The sequence below is a fragment of the Schistosoma haematobium genome, chromosome 1 (genome assembly GCF_000699445.3).
Source record: "Schistosoma haematobium chromosome 1, whole genome shotgun sequence".
Lineage (NCBI taxonomy): Eukaryota > Metazoa > Platyhelminthes > Trematoda > Strigeidida > Schistosomatidae > Schistosoma > Schistosoma haematobium.
Window position 1 is genome coordinate 34,405,480 of NC_067196.1, and position 19,698 is coordinate 34,425,177.

Genomic DNA, 19,698 nt, shown 5'->3' on the forward strand with positions numbered 1-19,698 from the left:
AAGTCATTTTGTCACTCGGATGAAGAAATTTTCAGAGTATTCTATACGACGTGTGTGAGGCCGCATTTAGAATAGAGTTCAGGCAGCGGGTTATTATGAAGACCGACTGAGATGCCTCAACCTAATTCCGTTATCCTACCACAGGCTAAGGGGTGATGTCATACTGGTATACTGAACTCATACTGAAAGATGAATTTGTCATTAACATGTCTTATCTTTTTTTAAAATGTGGGACTTATCATACAAGGGGACATTTTAAGAAAGTTTCAAAACGGTGATTAAATCTTCCATCTCTAGGGTTTCATCTTTCCCATTGAGTAATAAATTATTGGGATTCTGTACCAGAACACGCAGTAATGTCACCTTTTGTTGATACGTTCACAGTAATACAAATTTTAAGGGCGAATATAGATCTCCTAACCATCTGTCCCTACTACTGACGACTAGTCTTTTAGTCATTGAATGGACGAAACTCCTCATGCGATAAATTTAATAAAAACATTCCAAATGGGTGCAACATAACTCCATTCTCATGAAATCACAATAAGCTAGATGTCTTCTGTTTCTATCGACAAGCATTTGAATAATCTTTTTTTGTTTGTCTTACTTAAAAGGTCGTCTGAAGGTTATAGCACATTCCTAAAGTTTGCGGTGTCTTGAAGTGGCATAATGTAAACTCAGTGCGATGGGCAAGGCTAGTCATGTAACTCTGAGCCTTTGGCCCAGGGCAGAACCGTTCGCATACGGTATCTTTCAAGTTCATCCTCATCCAAGACTTGCTGTTCATGTAAGAACGTTTCCCTAAAACATTTTAGCTTTGTTATGTGTTTTAGAACATCAAAAAGCTTGTTACTTATGCAAAAAACAAAAGTAAAACTGGATCAAGATTAAGGTAGATCATCTTAATTTTCGATAGGTTGATTTACTCAATAGTTATTCTGTTTGGAAACATGTAGCATGTAATAAGCTTCAGCTAACTGAGGATTTGGCTTGGGTGTATGTTTGATTTTAAGTTATACAACTATTTAGCCTCTTCCACACATGCTTAACTATGTCGGCGACACAATATGATAAGCTTAAGGATGTTGATGAAAGGATATTTACTGCAGCAAATTCAGCAGATGCCGGTAGTTACATGTTTTCAGATCTACATGGTTTATAGAGAGGATTCGTACTTCACAATCCGTTAATTTGTTCACATTTGTACTCTTTCTGTACATACAACAAATAAACAAGATATCACTGCGAGCTTCAGCAGTGTCAGCCAATGCTGAGTTAGTTTTCTGGGATCTTATTATTTACTCTGCTAGGTGGCCTGGTAATTACAGTCGTTCATCCGATTTGGATTCAGGTCGTTCAACTCCTATCAGACTATGTCGCGTAATTGTGTGAATTTGACTTTCAGTTTTCAGAATCTAGATGAGCAATATCATTTTCAATTTATCAGTGAAAATTTGAATGAAATGCTTGATCTCCTTGTTGAACCCGGTAATTTTTATTTGTTGCTTATGTTTATGTTGATATGATAACAGTCAGGTTCAAATTGATTTGAAAGTGAGTAGCCTACAAGCTAACGCTTCTCAATCGTCTGTTAATTTACGTTTATTTTATGTTCATATTCTATGTATAAGCATGTCATTTTATCACAAAACTTTGTCTGTCTAGTTAACTTGTCTTTAATTTCTGGTCATTCGGGGCATGCTCCAATAATTAATCCTTGTGAGCAGCTGTCACTACCAGAAATGATTACATTCAATTAATAAGTATTCTAATGATTGAATTAACAATAAATTCGTCAATTAATTGATTACTGATTAATGTATGTCGTAACATAACTGTACCGCATAGTTGCTGAGTGCTAACTTCGTGTTAACCAGAAATAATCAACGCAAGGTGAACGTTCAGAGTGTATAGAAAACGTGTGTATTAATAACAATATAAATGTACTCAGTGTGTTGAATTAAAACGGATTCTCATTTACACTTATGTCTAAGTATTTACTGTTCACAGCAAAAAATCTTAGTTGTCTCTTACCATATTTCCCTAGATATAATGCTATATATATTGTCTTAATAATTGATGTAAATTTGACTGTTATCTAGTCACGTTTAGAAATCACATCCAGTCTCCTGTTTGCGTTTTCGAATCCTTGTTTTTCTGGTTTGCTTTATTACTTGTTTTGGTTTTTCATTATTTCTCATGGCACATTAATAGATTACTACCGGTTGCAAAATGAGTTCTTGGTTCAAAACACGTACTGTGTGTGCACATTACTTACCGTTTTGTACTTTATATTCAGATAACCAAGGTGGAAATAGTATGGATGCAACATTGTCTGAAGGTGCTGTCGAAGCTTTGGATCTTATTTTGGAAGGATCAGCTGATGAAGGAAGGTGCGGCTACTTTTATGTACTTTTAACCTTACTTTATTTCAGGACGCTTAATTCATTTTCAGAACTTGTCCATATACCAACAATTCTTCCAGCAACTGGTTATTCCAAGGTATTTCTTTGTTATTTGTTTATCATTCTAAAAGCAACAAAAGCCCACAAAAATTTACTTTTGTCGTCATATTGTGTTTATTTACTTGTTAATATAGAGGCGCACGCTGTTCATATCTCACCAATATGTCTTGTATAGGCAATATTGACGAAAAATATTCGTTTAAGGCTTTATTATTACACGGTTCCTAAATTGTTGTTATTTGTGGTAGTATTCGTAATGGTTTTTTTCGCGAAAATTCCAGCTCCATTTAGATGGTGTTACCGGATGTTTGATGCCGGTTACCTCAAATCCTTATTTGGAGATCGATGTCAATCGCTTTGTGGTGAATCGTAGCTTTACTAATATTTTCCAAATTAATCACAGCTGTCTATATCGTACCGTAATCTAAGATAGTTATTTGCAATATATAACTGTACTTTATCAGTCACTTCCTCATTTTGGTTATTCCCAGTCACCTCATTTTCTTCAAACTATGTAAAACCTTTTGTAGGTTACACATGCTTTCCATTTACGTGGCCTTCTTTCTTGGATACGTTCATGGTTAACACAAAACCCGTTTTCGGTTGAAAACTGTATTCGAAATGGTCGACGTTTACAGTGGCGTCTTCCTCATCAGGTTGTTTTGGACAATGAGTCTGGTTTGAACAATACTCAGCAACAGCCACAGAATGATATCATAAAGCGTCAGAAGATTGCAACAAACGCACACCAAGTTCCACGAACTGGAGGTCACAGTGGGTAAGCTTATGGAGAATTCATACCTCACTATTTAGAAAACGGTTTCCAGTTGTTTGAAATCATATATATTGTGTGGTGCTTCATTAAGTATACGAAAAATGTATACTTTGAAGCTTTTTCTATTGATAACTGCAGCCTGATATAGGCACTTTGCGGTCCACCATCATCATATTCAGTTTTTACCCCGATAGGGCGATTTAAAAAACGTTCCACCTATGCACCAACTTACATATTTATAGTGCATCGTTTTTCACACATACTAAGTCGTCACTAAGTTGTTAAAAATCTTGTTAAGTGACATTTCTTCAGTCAATTTTTCATACACGTTTTTAATTGGATATTCTAGAAACAAACTGGTTGTCATGTCGATGATTTCTCGCCAAATTATTGCTCGCGTAAGTTTATTTTAACCTTAAATTGTTTACTTTTTGCATTGATCCGTACAGTTTTTTTTATACAGAATGAGAGAGTTTAGTTATTATTGAGTAATTTTATTGCTGCCATGTTAAAGTACCATAAAAATATTTTGGAACATTGTTGGATTCAGTTTCCAAAATAGTAACCTTTTCTATCGATCAATAAAAATGCTTCTCAGGTGTCTGTTGTATTATGGATTCTCTGTGTAACCGTTTGATATTAAGAATTCTCTGTCGATATTACTTTAACAAATGGAGATGGCAATCCAGCATTTGTATTTACAATTCACCAGAAAATCTAATTTGTTTTAAATTCATACCACTTAATGTAACGGATTCTACTAATTAGTATGGGCAGATTTGTTGTCTAATTAACTCCAGACTTTTGACTCGTGTAATATGCAGACTGGTTGTCGTCACATTTGAAATGGAATTTATTTTGAAGGCTGCCAAATACATATAATTTTATTTTTTATTAAGGTCGTTTAAATATGACGGGAGTAATGAGTGACATAATACTACAAATCTACATCAGTTTAATTTTGCATTTTACAACAGCACATAAAAATAAGTAAAATCAGAAAAAAATACTGAAATAAACTGATAGAATTAAGTAAGCAATCATAACAATATAGATGCGGAGTCATAAGATCTTTTGAACCTATAAAAAATACGAACTAGAAAGGTTTGTGTCACTATTCTCGATATATTTTAATTATCAACTGGGAGTGCTTAAGTTATATCTAAAACTTCTTGAATTTCTCTTTACGTGTAACTACTTGGTTTGTTTACATTCACAAGTACTTATCGCTCAGTATCAAAATTCTCCTTGAAATCATTTTATTTTGATTTCAGAGTTCTGCTACACTTGATGGTGCTACTCTTAAAATACATCGTGCCCATTGTAGTTATTTATATCTCTTGTCACCGATGAGGTTAGTTTATCAAAGTTAATATATCCTTGTGGTGGGTTTCTATAAACACTTTTGGTCATGTAATATGATATTTTTCTTACCACATTTTTATTTAATAAATGTAGAAATTTACCACTGCGGCTTCCTAATACATGGTTTTTCGCTAGATTTATCGACTAATATTTGGTGATTCTAGTTTATCAATGTCAGATATAACAGAGTGCCTACTAGCGCTCTGAAATGTTTGATAAATAAATAACCATAAACCAAACTATTCCAGTACCTCGTTCTCATTCATAATTAACTTTATTCTTTCCTATGCTCATGATAATTTTCATGTAATTCGTTTCTGAAAAATTGATGATCATTACTTAGATATTCTAGTAAAGTTTGAACTGGGACTTCTAATTTAATCCGGAATTCGTGTTTTATCCTATTTGGGTCTCTTGTTCCGGTCATAACTTTATTCTAGAATCGTTGTTTACTCTAAGACTGAAACCCAATGCTTTTTATGCGATTTCTAATGGACTATCCACCTAGCTACAAATTCCAGATAGCCATTGATCTGCCGAACAAGTTGATATTATGGATTGCATTCGATCAGTCTCCACTGGCTTTTGTGCATCGTAAGCAAGGTACTTTGAAGTTTCCGTTCGTTACAAAATTTTCTACCATAAAATGACGAGTTTTAAATAAGATGAAGCATGCGTCTCCGATAAAACTTAGCCACTGTGACAAATTTACTTAAAACTTGTAACTAGTGGCAGTTTTAAGGCACTCCTTTGCAGATGTACATACCAGTGGGGACTGTTTAAATGCAGTTCATAATATAAACGATGAGAAGACTGAAAACCTCAGATACAATACCTGCCCCCAAATGCTCATGATACGGCCAAGGGTGGAGAGAGTCCGCTATCCCTCTCAAAATCCTCTCATATAATCACTTTCATGGAAGTCCTGTTCACTACCTTCTCGCGGTGAGGGTATTTTTTGCGACATCGAGAAGACAAAAAGTTAATATCTGGCGCTTGAATCGAGTTAGTGGCTACGGAGGACCACATGAGCTCCAGTGTCCTGAGGGTACAAATAACGTATGGCTGTCATGAGACCACATCTAACGTTACTCCTCTGTCTTGTGGATTGGACCTCCCGATCAAAGGTTCGCTAAGTGGCCCCTTAAGAAAACCGCCCATTTCGGTTTAGTCACCTGGGCAGTATCCCAGTCCACACAAAAACTGAGTAAGAACTACTTCGTGTGGCCCATACATATTTTAGTGCCCTCTTGTACCGATGTTTATTTGTTTAAATGAATAAAATAAGATACAGTATCTAGACATACCTGGAAACTTTTCAACTATCTAACACAAACTACTGATACAAATGTTCTAGTAGTTTCACGTTTTGATAATATTTTTCTGGTACCAACTACCATATATGAATGCATATTATCAAGAAAGATGTAGTCAAAACCCAAAGTTATGTTAGTCTAATCGAGAAGTATATTTCATAGGTCTCAATTTTTTTATTGTATCATTATGTGCGTCAGTTTATGTAATTATCAGTGAAAATCACTAAGTACGTGCTTATACACATTCTGTTTTGATCCACGGTATTTGTACATGGGTTAGTGATTTTATTCCGTTTCTGATACCTAAGGAGGTTAATTAGTGTTCGGACTACTCTCCAACGATTGTAAGCCAATGCAACCCCTTTGAATTTGTTGTTTTCCAAAATTGTTGAATTACAATTATGTTCATTTATTAATTTACGATATCTATACGAGTTAGTAAATTACAGTATATATGGTAGAACAGTCCGTTTTTAGTATCCGCTGTTGATGTTGTATTAGTGACGAGTTTAATAAAGGGTTTTGGTGAAACTATATGTATAGTTTTCCTTTTAAAAACATCCATTAAGTGTTTTTATATTTTTTTCGTATGGTAGGTTTACTTCTGTCTCCAGTCCTTTCAGCTGACTTTTCAAGACATTGGATTTTTTACTTTACATCTTGTTCTTTCCAATGGCGATAAAAGTACTGCTAACATAGTAAATCCATACACTTGCATATAATTAGCTTCCAGTTCCGTTTATTTTAGTATTTTAAAGCGTGTTGTACATAAATGTATATCGTTCGTAAATTAGTAACAAAGATGCTATCAATTCACTATCGGTTGTTTCTATAAAGCCTTGTTTTATATTAGTTACTCTTAATATCTGTTTGCATCTGAATCTTGAGGGAACGCTGTTGTGTAATTAACATCTCAAGTTTTTTTACGAGGCCATTCTATTGTTTTTAGTAATGGTTGGATCAGACAGTCGACAGCCGCAATTATATTGTTCAGTGTTATAGACAACATTGTATTCGATTTATTTATATAACTAAGTAATATTTAGACTGTATGTTGTATCTTCCGTCAAGAACTCCTTAAATACTTTTTGTAGGTCTGTTACACTAGATAAATGTCGCAAGCTGACCATTGTTTTGGGACCGATTGAAAACACTCTCCAACTTAACCATTGTGAAGACTGTTTGGTTATTGCAGCCTGTCGTCGTGCTGTCTTGGCTTACTGTCGTCGGTGCACATTGCATTTAGCTATACAATCCCGTCCAATATTGATTCAGCCCCCTGTTCCAAACACTATCAGTGGATCTATGATTATTTCAAATATTCCTGGAAATAATTCGGGTACAAATACTTCTACCCCAGGCACCCCTACGCCTGGTAGTGTAGCACTGGTTGGTAATGAAGAAATCTTGTTGGCTCCCTTTCATACAACGTATATGAAACTTGTAGATCACCTGAACAAGGTGAACCTTAGTCCGAAAGTGAATTATTGGGATCGTCCATTTTTGTTGGGTAAGTATTAGTTCTTTCATGATGTTTAGCTATAAAATAAGCTTAAGATCATTTATTGTTTACTGCTGAACTTAACAGGCAATCCACCTTCCTAAGCATTCATATTTTGAAATTCGAGGATCACTTAAGTCACAAAACGCCCCTAAATACCCTAGTACGACCGAGGGGGTGAGAGTCCGCTCTCCTCGAATTGCTCTCACATGGCAACGTGTATACATCGATTGCCAGGGAAGTTCTACTCGCTGCCTTCTCGTGGCATTATATATATAAAATTTATATTATCCAGGATCTCGGTACGTCCACTAAAGCTGATTGATTGCGAATGAAGCACTAAGCATGTTCCGATTTAGGTGTAACCAGAGCGTGCATTAGTTACAATAATAATAATTTTATATATTCTGAAAATAATAATTACAGAATTGACGCCAGTTAACAGGCATGATCAATTTGATATAATTAGTAACATTAGATGTACAGAACAAACATGTGATACAGGAAAGTTTTAAGTGTAGTTGTTTAGGTAGTACATGTGTTACAGCGATCCAATGCATCAGCCGGAAACTTTTACTTTTTCTTAAATGGACAGCCTGTTGCTTTATGAACGGTGTGATTAAGGTCATTTCGTGTACCATATCGAATTAATGATAATTATCTACAACTAGAGAAATTAAAACGAAAACAACAAAGCAGTAATTACCAAAATATGTCAATCAAGTCTACCAAAATTCATGTGTCATGTGACACAGTGATATACTGTTGATGTTATTCAAATTAGTTAAACTTGCTAGGGACGGTGTTAACATAAAGTGATAGCAAGTAGGTGGTTTTACTTAGGGAATGCACTAATAAAAATGGCTAAACATTTAAAGTTCCTATAATAACACTTGTGGAATGAGATACACTTACAGGTGCTAGAACATTCAATGCATTTTCAGAGGAGCAGTATGCATCGATGCAGCGAATAGATAATGGGAGTGATTTTATCGTACGGATAGATTGTGGTAGGTTATTCCAGAGTCTAGAAAATTTACAGGTAAATTAATTCATATAAAGAGATGGTTTAGAACAAGTTTGTTTCACTAGTGATAAGGAATTACGGATGTCATAATGAGAAGTTTCTGCATATTGAATCACGTGATTGGATGTAAAGGATTGTTTATTAAGTAGTTTGAAGAAAAAGATAAGATTCAGTTTGAGTCTCCTTTTCCATAAAGGGTCTAGCCCAAGTTTATTACATCTAGAATTATAAGTTAAGGTACAATCAGCTCCAAGAATACGAAGTGTAAATCGTCTCTGTACTGATTCCAGCCTTAATTTATCCTTTATGCGCTCACTGCTAAGAATAAACGTGCAATATTCTAGAAGAGGTCGAGCACAAACTTTGTACATTAGAATACGTGACTCAGTGTTGTAAAGATTTTGAGTTATGTAACCTATTAGACGTTGAGACTTAGAGGTCTGTTTTAATATATGTTCTGTAAACGACAAGTCTTGGGAATATCTAAGTTCTAAGTCTACTACTGTATGTAACTTAGATAACACTTCTCCATTTATGGTAGTGTCTAGGTTGAGTGATGTATCGCCAAGGCATATCCATCCACATTTAGCCGTATTAAGCTCCAGTCGCCATTTTAAGCACCACTGTGCTACCTTGTTAAGCTCCATGCTGATGCAATTTTGCATATTTTTCAGCTCGTGTGGAGAAAATGAATACACTATTTTAAGATCATCTGCGTATAGAAGGGGCTTACCCACACAAAAACTTTCACAAATATCATTGATAAACACTAAAAAGAGCAAAGGGCCTAAGACACTACCTTGTATTGCACCACTTCTAACAGGGACAGCGTTAGACAATGAGGAGTTAATTTTAGCTATTTGATGTCGATTGCTGAGAAAGGAATCAAGCCAAGCAAGCAAAGGATTTTGAACCTCATAAGATGCGAGTTTACCTATAAGAAGTTGGTGGCTAACCATGTCGAAGGCTTTAGAAATGTCCAGATATAGCACTAAGACTAGATATCCTTGGTTATGTAGAGAATAGACTAAATTAAAGAAGTCAAAATGACATGTCATACAAGATCGATTTTTAAGAAATCCATGTTGAGTATCCTTGATAAATTTTCCAGCAAGTAAATGGTTGGAAAGTTCATCACTTATAATTTTTTCCATAATCCTAGAAATAACGAGTAATATTTATTGGCCGGTAATTGTTCATGTCAGTCTTATCTCCAGATTTGTAACGTGGTATGATGTACGCGGTTTTCCAACAGTAAGGGTAAGAACCGGTTTCCATAGAGAGAGTAAACAGCTTTAGAAGAAGAAGTGGAATATCTGGACCACCATATTTGTAGAGAAATGATGAAATCCCGTCTACTCCATGACCTTTCGAAAGCTTAAGGGTATTTATAGCCTTATTAATTTTCATGCATGTGAAGGAGATAGATTTTATTTAGTTGCTAGTCACGCACATAACTCTTGAAGCAAAGCCACTTCCTACACCATTCGCAAAAATACCACTGAAAAGGTCTGTTATAGTTTTAGAGTCGTATATAAAAGTGCTATTATGCTGGATGCATGGTATATCAACATTTTGAGTTGCTTTAGCGCGTTTATTGAAAAGTAGAGTTAAGTTTTTTACCTTTGAGTTAGCATTAAGTTAGCATTATATCCTGCTAACACTTCCCCTTAGAGCATATCCGCAGTATTTGAAGTTTTGATCCACATTTATCAACGTAATTGGTCTACGCTTTCTATTTGTCCAGTTTTTTGGTGGTAAAGACGTAATGTCATTTTTTATGTCAGTCAGTCAGTCAGCTACAACGTAGGACCAGGCACATATATGCGTCGGTCCAAGTTACCATACCTCATTAACACAACAAGATGAACACCGGATTCATAAAAGTAGTTAGTTCAGAGGTAGTAATATATAAAAGAAAGATTGCATATAGAGATATAGTACAGGAAGAAAGAATTAGTTCATAGAAAGAAAGATATGAAGCGATTTTAATCTCTTAGTTTAAGGGAAGACCGAGAGTGTATACACCGACGCCATTGTGATCGATTCTGAGCCATGTCACCAAGAGTCTCCAACCATTATTTACGATAGTCACGCGGACTCCAACCAAGTAGTCTGCATGTACCAACATGGCTCAGACTACGAGTTAGTGACTTCAAGCACTGATGCCACGTTTTGGTTTGGCCGCCCCTAACTTTCTTCCAACCATCCCGAACACCGTTCAGCATTGCACGTCGTGGTAATCGGTGTTTAGGCATACGTAACACGTAGCCCAACCATCTCAGTCGATGAAGATTCATAACGTCATCAACTGATTTACTATCATTTCCTAATACCCTGCGTCTAACCTCACTATTACTTAACCGGTGATCCCAGCAGACGCCAGCAATATTTCTAAGGCATCTGTGGTCAAATACTAGTAGCTTACGAGTGTCTCCTAATCTTAATGGCCATGTTTCGCTGCCGTAAATTAAGACAGAACGGACTGCCGCGCAGTATACTCGTCCTTTTATTGATAGACGGATATCTCGCCTTCGCCATGGGTGACGTAAGTTGGCAAATGCCAAACGAGCTTTTCGAATCCGTGCTGAGATTTCGTCAGACCTTTTAGATTAGACCTATAGGTCAAGGGCTCAGTGGTTAGCTCCTCAAGAAAACTACCTGTCTGAGTTTTGGCACCCGGGAAGCATACTGGCCCTCACACAAATTAAGTGATGACTACGACTAAAAAACTATTCACTCTTTAATTCTCGCCCTCGCAAATCATACTCAAAACTATTTGTTAGTATTCTCTTTTATTTTACATTGCATCACTTGTCTATCCCTTTATTCATCTTTTGTCTATTGTTTTATTCCTTAACTTCTACAGCGATCCGCCTATGGTGGAAACCTTGTCCTGTCTAAACGATTTCAAGTCACTGATTGGTTGGAAGTTGAATGCCACCACCGAATACGAATTCTGAACCAGCATTTCTGAAACCACTCATGGCATTCAAACTGACCTACTTCAACGTTCTCACACCTATAGATAGGGTTAGCTATGCCTTTTAGAAGGTCTTAACAGTGATGTCTGTTGTCTATCCAGGACCCGTATTCAAGACTAGTGAAATACTTCAAACTCGCTCTCCCATCGCTTCGAAAAGCTTGTTTCACGTGCATTTATCCATAGAGCTTGTGGTATCTTCGCCTGGCTTTTCTGGTGTTGGTGTTGCATTAAGAGCTAGGGCTGAGGCACTAAATCATTAGATCCCCATTAAAAGTCGTTTATCTGGCATTTGATGGGAACACTGCATCAAAGTGAGAAATCGGTTTAAGAAACGATATTCCCAACACAAAGAGTACTTCGAGGCCTGCGGATGAACGCTCTGACGATAAAACTGCTTTTCAACTCGTGCAAACTATATTATTGTGTTAATTTTACGGAACGTAGATATGTTTATTGAATTAAATACACTTAGTTCTACTGCCCGACCGAAGCTGCTACCTTGACGCGGTGGTCGGGCTTGCCTATCGTGATGACCCAACCGAACTATATTGGCTGGAACATATGTTCCTGCAGGTTCTACCATGCCAGGCAGGTCGATCGAAGAACGGTAAGACTAAAAGCAGCAACTCAAGGTCTGAGGGTGAAGTCGTACTGCTGACTGTAGAGGGGTGTGACAGCAGTAAGTTGTTTCCTTCAGACAACCAGCATCTGCAGCGATGCTGCCTTCCCACAAGGAGGGTGGGGTTAGAAAAGGTCGACCCCCAAAATATCACACCTCACTTTGCCTAACGGATTTCCGTCTCCGGCGGTAAGGATCTTTGAAGAACGGAGCTAACACGTCAAAAACCTTCCACAAAAAGGCCGTGCGTGACCGGCCTCAAGCAGTTGTCCCTTGAGCTCTGCGGTCACGCTCCCGGGTCGTCAAGACCAACACTAATCCAATTTCCTTTTCAGGTTCCTCAAGAAATACCCTTCCACGGTGTGGGCAGCTGGGAAGTGACAACAGCCCTCATACCCGTGACAGCACACGAGACCAAGGTGGTCACATTAAAATCTTTCCTACACCTTCTAATACCTCTCTTATCTCCATGACTAACCCTCCTCACGTCTCTTTATCACCTCGCACCGCTAGGGCAAACGATTCGAATACGCGGAACGCTATTCCTGGTCTCCTGAAACCACGCTTTAAACTACACGTAGGAGCTTTTAACGTCCGAACACTGTACCGAATAGGACAACAGACTTCCTTAGCTAGGACTTTATAATCTCGCGCCATCGATGTGTGCTGCGTCTCCGAAACGCGCATACAGGATCCGAGTAGCGTCATTCATTTGACCTCACCATACCAAAATAAATAACCGACTCGATTTACGCTTCGTGTATCTGGAAGCCCTGATTCTGCTTCCCGTGGCCTCGCCGGCGTAGGTATAGCATTGAGTCCTAGGGCAGAACTAGCTCTCTTAGAGTGGATCCCAGTAGACAGTCGTTTGTGCGCTGTCCGACTAAACGGAACAATAAGGTCTCGGAAATATAGGCACACTCGTCGTCTCTGCCTACTCTCCCACTGACTGCAGCTCAGACGATGTAAAAGATGAATTTTACAGAAAGCTTTCCGACCTTCTCAGAAAAGCTAGGCGCTCTGATGTAGTAATAGTGGCCGGTGACTTTGATGCTCAAGTAGGTAAACCAGGCGATAGGGAAAGACACCTGGGTGGATCTTATAGCATCTTGGCTCAAAGAACAGATAATGGCGACCGTCTGTTGCAGCTATGCTCAGATAACCGCCTTTTTCTTGTGAATACTAACTTTAAACATAAGGAAAAACATCTTTTAACATGGAGACCCCGAATACGTCCCAACGTTGGACCCAAATAGATCACATCTTTATCAGCCACCGATGGAGGGGCTCGATAGAAGACTGTCGCTCATTCTGGAGCACATGCCTAGATTCAGATCATGCTCTAGTGCGAGCGCGTATCTGTCTGCGTCTTACTGGACGTAGGAAAGACGCTGCAAGGAAACCTCTTAGGGGCCTACTTAATGATAGTCAAGCTAAGTGTATATTTCAGGAACAACTAGGAAAACAGTTAGGCAGCCATATAGGTGATGCCCACCCCGAGGCAGCATGGAATGATATCCGAAAAGCTGTGGAAACAGCAGTGATATCTGCTAGTACGGTAACATGTAAGGTTAGGGAGAAACACTGGATCTCAGCAGCATCTATCTCACTGATAGATGCTCGGAAACTCATTCCACCTGGCTCTGAACATAACGAGGAGCAGAGTCAGCTTAAGCGCAAGGTGACAAGAAGTCTACGCAATGATCGTGAACAGTGGTGGGTAGCGAAAGCAAAAGAGATGGAAAAGGCAGCGGTAATAGGTAATATCAGACAATTGTTCAGACTTGTTAAGGAAACCGGTATTAGGAAACCGACTGTTAGCGAAACACTCTCAGAGAATGATGGACATATTATACATTCTCAATCCAGGAGATTGGATCGATGGGCATAACACTTTAGGGATCAGTTCAACTGGACTTCAGCCACACTTTGGTTTCCCACGATCTCTAGTCTACCTGAATGGCAAGTTAATGTAGGTCCTCCGTCCCTTTACGAAGTTGAAAAACCATAGGAAATCTGAAGCGTGGGAGAGCAGCAGGCCCTGACAGGTTCACTCCTGAGATTTTTAAGGATGGTGGTCCAGTATTAGCAGTGAGATTAACTGAGGTCTTAGGTAGAATTTGGGAACTGGACGTAATCCCATCTGACTGGTCTCAATCGCTGATTGTGCCAGTCTATAAGAAAGGACAAAAGTCCTCTTGTGACAATCACAGAGGAATCAGTTTGACAAATATAGTGTCTAAAATATTAGCTTCAATAATACTTCGACGCCTAACTAGAGCTCGTGAAGAGCAGACTAGAGAAAACCAGGCCGGTTTTCGACCTGGACGTGGTTGTATAGACCAGATGTTCACGTCAGGTCCCAGAACATAGACACACACGCAGACGCCCCACAATGGTAGTATTTCTCGACCTTAAGGCAGTATTCGACTCTGTTGATCGTGAGGTTCTATGGCAGTGTTTGTCACTGAAAGGAGTACCAAAGAAGTACATTAACCTTATAAAGGCTCTCTACTCGAACACAACTGGTAGAGTGAGAGCTTATGGCGAACTGTCATCAGAATTGATTACCTCAAGTGGTGTTCGTCAGGACTGTCCACTCTCCCCATTCTTGTTCAACTGTGTGGTCGACGTACTTTTAGAGATAACACTCTCCTCATCTAAATTTCCAGGGGTTGAACTTCTACCAGGAGATTCACTTGTTGACTCGGAATATACCGATGACATAGTTTTATTTGGTGAAGACGCTGACAAAATGCAGAGTCTTCTGGCCACTCTAAGCAACAGTGCAAGCATGTTCGTGATGCGATTCCTTCCCTCGAAATGCAAAATGTTGCTTCAGGATTGGGTTGCATTGACACCCGAACTAATGATAGGGAGTGAAGTAGTTGAGTGTGTCGACGGCTTCACTTATCTTGGAAGTCTCATCAGCCCTTGTGGTTTGGTGTATGACGAAATCTCAGCACGGATACAGAAGGCTCGACTAGCTTTAACCAATTTGCGTCATTTATGGCGTAGGAGAGATATCCGTCTATCAATAAAAGGACGAGTATACTGCGCGGCAGTCCGTTCTGTCTTAATTTACGGCAGCGAAACATGGCCATTAAGAGTAGAAGACACTCGTTAGCTACTAGTATTTGACCATAGATGCCTTAGAAATATTGCTGGCGTCTGCTGGGATCACCGGTTAAGTAATAGTGAGGTTAGACGCAGGGTATTAGGAAATGATAGTAAATCAGTTGATGACGTTATGAATCTTCATCGACTGAGATGGTATGCCTAAACACCGATTACCACGAAGTGCAATGCTGAACGGTGTTCGGGATGGTTGGAAGAAAGTTAGGGGTGACCAAACCAAAACGTGGCATCAGTGCTTGAAGTCACTAACTCGTAGTCTGAGCCATGTTGGTACATGCAGACTACTTGGTTGGAGTCCGCGTGACTATCGTAAATAATGGTTGGAGACTCTTGGTGACATGGCTCAGAATCGATCACAATGGCGTCGGTGTATACACTCTCGGTCTTCCCTTAAACTAAGAGATTAAAATCGCTTCATATCTTTCTTTCTATGAACTAATTCTTTCTTCCTGTACTATATCTCTATATGCAATCTTTCTTTTATATATTACTACTTCTGAACTAACTACTTTTATGAATCCGGAGTCCATCTTGTTGTGTTAATGAGGCATGGTAACTTGGACCGACGCATATATGTGCCTGGTCCTACGTTGTAGCTGACTGACTGACTGACTGACGTGCGATTGTCAGTGGTATAGGAGTAGGTTGGAAGAAAACTAGGGGCGGCCAGACCAAAACATGGCCCAAGTCCATGAAGTCACTGACAAGTGGACTGAGTCATATTGGTAGGTGTAGACTACCTGGTTGGGGACCGCGAGATGATAGCAACCGATGGTTAGAGACCCTGAATGACATGGCTCAAAATAGTTTGCAATGGCACAGTTGCATCCACTCTTTGTGTTCTCCCAAATTCTAATCTTCTGAATTTGTCGTTTCCCTTTTTCCTCTTCCCAAATTGATTTCACTTTATTATACTCCTTGAATAACATCCTCAAACCCTAATTTTTCTGATTACAGCTTATAATTTTACTACATCTACCACTACGGGATTTGAATCGACCACTGCATCTCTGTGCTAATGTGGTGTGGCAACTCGAACTGACGTACGTAAGTACGAAGTTCTACGTTGTTACTGACTGACTGAGTTCTACTGATCTGTTATACTCGTCGTATTTACAAGTTTGATTTATGTATTCCTGTTCCGGTAAATTCATACTGAAATATTAAAAAAGGGGTGATAACCAGAGCAGAAGAAAAGAATAACATAGTACGGTGTAAATGAAATATGGCACTAAATGACCTTGAGATGTTAACCTCTTTGAGGGACAGCAGATATAAATGAATAAGTTATTGTGCAAGGACTGGGATACTGAGTTTAGGATTCTTGCATTTCGATTTTAACTCTTTATGCTATTTATAAAGTTGTATTGGAGAAAATTAGTTTGCTTTTCAAACACCATTTATGGATTTTTTTAAATTAGGAAGCTGAATCGCATTTTATGGTTTAGTTAATTATGATAATTATAGTGTGTTTCACTTATGGGGTTAAGTGACCATTTACCCTAAACTCTAGTGATAAGTATTTGGACTTATTACTTTCAACCATTTATCTGTCCTTATTTATACGACTATTTATCGACAACGGTTTATTTCAGGACAAGATTCCAGTCGTCAAGACTCATCTCAACAATCATCCAGAGTTCGTTGCTGGGACTTACTACAACCCGCCCATTTTTATCCGTTTAATATTCCACTTTTGCTCTCTACTCGAGGTGAAAGTATGGACCGCAACCCGATCGGTGAAAATTATACTCGTTCTGAAAAAGCTGTTCCTAATGGTAATCCTCAAACGGCTAACTGTCTGGATTTGAGCGCATCACTTATAACGAATACGTCCAGATACTTTGGCGATTCAGATGAAAGACGTTTAGAGAACTATATTTCCATGGCTAATAACATTTTACCAATTCCATTGCCTTCCGCTTATTTAGTTGCTTTACATGAAAGGGCTGGAGCTTATCATAAGTGGCCTCAACATGTTATGGTTAGTTTCATAAAAACGTTCCTATTAATGCAATTTAGCATTTTTGGTAACAAGTAAACTTCTGTTTTGTGAATTTATTTGGATTTGTTTTACGACCTACCACTCTATTTTTATTTTGAAGATTTGTTCGATTCCCGATTTTCCAAAGGACTATTCAAATCTATGGTGATTGTGAATTCCACTATAAGACTGTTTACTCAACAATCCATTACATTATAAGCCGAGATGAATAGTGGGTAACCATAGGATCAAGGCCGGGCGTTTCGTCCCATTTGAGACTTGTTAGCTTAGTGTATCTGCACCTGAGAGTTGACGGTCAATGCTGGACTCGAACCCAGTATCATTCTCTTCAAAGGCCATCGCATTACCCACTCGGTTGCTAAGTCCATGTAGCTATTGCCTTGTAAAATGGAGTGAAGCTTAATTTTTTGTATTGGTCATTTGAATTTTCCCATCAATGTTCAGGACTGCAATTGATCAGAATAAAACGCGCCTCCTGGATTCTACTGCTAGCCACCATCTACCCCTGCTGATAATGTTTGTGACTTAATGGGAATATCGAGGCCATCTACAGACGATGCACAGATGACAAAAATGACTGATGAATTACAGTCCTAAACATCAATGGAAAGATTCGAAGAACCAATACAGTTTAATAAATACATCACATTGTTGTTATTGTACAAATGAGTGTGCTCTTAGATCGTTTCAATATTTGTCTACAGGAAAATCATCTCCAAAATTTGGTTCACAACATAACCAAACAAATACAGTGAGTAGACATCTGTGACATAAAGTATTTATTATAGTGAATGAAAGGGGTTCTTTATTATTATTTCGCCACTGGATAATTTCATTTGGAAGCCTGCTGTATTACGCTTCTTATCTCATGGCTCAATTTATATTATACTGGCATATGAGTTTGTTATCATATCGTAGTTTGTTTCTACTGGATATGTTTCCGGTCTATTAAAGTGCATCATTTCTATTATACTTTGAGTATGGATTATCAGCTGAATCCAGGATATGCTTTACATTATTAACATTTATATTAACAATCCGAACTGAGTACTTATCACTTCAGAATGCAATATTTTATTCACTAGGTATCTGAATCGTGTTATCCCAAAACTCGCTCAACTGGTATGATAATTATTGTCATTTGTAATGGTTTGAATTTCCCTGAAATATCAGCAGAGAGAAAACATGAACTTTTAAAAATATTAATAATTCTGTTTTTGTTCTTTGTACTTAATTTGTGTTGTGTATTCGCTTTTACAAATAAAGTGGCGGATAGCTATAAGTCTCGATCTTTTCATTTGCAGAATGCAAGGTTAACCCTTGATCAACGTCATAGTTTTAGCACCGTTGTGGATCAGAGATTTCGACAATGGTTGATAGAATCAGGCAATTTGCGTCAATTACAACTCCTAGAGCTAAGCACAGGTCACGTGAATCCAGTACCATCTTGCAATCCTACTGCTTATTCTGTCGACAAAAATGTTGCTCCTATGTCTGTGAGTTCTACATTTCAAAGCCATGCAGATCGATCAGATCATGGGGTTCATAGTTCTTATGCTGATGGTCACATAAGCAATTCTATTCGGAGTGGCTGCCTTCTCACTCGGTCAAATAATGAAAATCAGTTTGCTACCAACGATGATGATGCTGATGGCATATGATAGTAATTCGTAATTTTTCAAGTATTATACATTCCAGTATTTTTCTCAATCCATAATTGTTACGTCTTTTGGTTCAACCGGAAAAGTAATATAATCTCAGTTTAAGCTATCATCTGTGATCATTTATATTGTTACTGTTTGTTTAAGACATGTACTCATTGTTACCTTAAAAGGGACATTTGATTTTTTCCGAATGTAATTCTTTGAATTTTTATGGGTCACATTTTCTTGAAACTTTAAATTAGTTTACCAACGTAAAAAATGTTTTATTGCTTGTTATATCATAAAATTATTTTGGATTCCCAATTTTGACGTACTTTTTCCGGATCCTTACTTCTTAATACCTAATTGTACTGATGTACTTTGGTCTCATCAGTTGGCTAATGTTGTATGCTTTAGCTATAAATGTGACTTAATTATTAATTACAGAAACATGTTTACTGTTAAAACGTTCAATATAATCGCTTTATTTAACTGTTCACCTTTGAGTTCTTATGCACAATTGATCTAACATGTAATTTAATGCTTATGTTATCTTTTGTACATGTCAGGTACTATTGTAATAAACGAAAACAGTTGGGATCGATCAAATGTATTTGAACACAAAATTACAGTTATTTGGTAAAATCTGAATACCATATGTTCAATACTTTATTTGCAAAATGTCCATCAATTGTCTCAGAATTGTTGTTCCTTCATTTCCATACCAATCACTCTCTGTTCCTGTTCATTTCTATTCGATCTTCTGATCCTTCTGCTGCCAGGCATTCCACTTGCGATTGGTGTTATATGCTACTTATATCTGTTGACATATGTAGCACACTAATATGGTTACAGAAA

The 19,698-nt window shown here is 37.9% G+C and overlaps 1 protein-coding gene across 2 annotated transcripts; it reads left to right on the forward strand.

Moving 5' to 3' along the window:
• Positions 1-609: 609 nt before the first annotated feature.
• On the forward strand, positions 610-19,466 carry TBCCD1_1 (TBCC domain-containing protein 1). Of its 2 annotated transcripts, XM_051216705.1 has the most exons (15): positions 619-787; positions 834-892; positions 934-996; positions 1,030-1,127; positions 1,163-1,274; positions 1,311-1,380; positions 1,413-1,488; positions 2,300-2,393; positions 2,436-2,502; positions 2,996-3,243; positions 3,590-3,638; positions 4,515-4,594; positions 7,016-7,431; positions 16,788-17,176; positions 18,502-19,466. In XM_051216705.1, exons 1-15 carry the CDS (start codon positions 686-688, stop codon positions 18,856-18,858), a joined length of 2,280 nt encoding a protein of 759 aa, XP_051073831.1. In that variant the 5' UTR covers positions 619-685; the 3' UTR covers positions 18,859-19,466. The 2 variants fall into 2 exon arrangements, with proteins under 2 accessions (XP_051073830.1, XP_051073831.1); XM_051216706.1 differs by having other exon boundaries at positions 610-787; positions 1,030-1,274.
• The last annotated feature ends 232 nt before the right edge of the window (positions 19,467-19,698 follow it).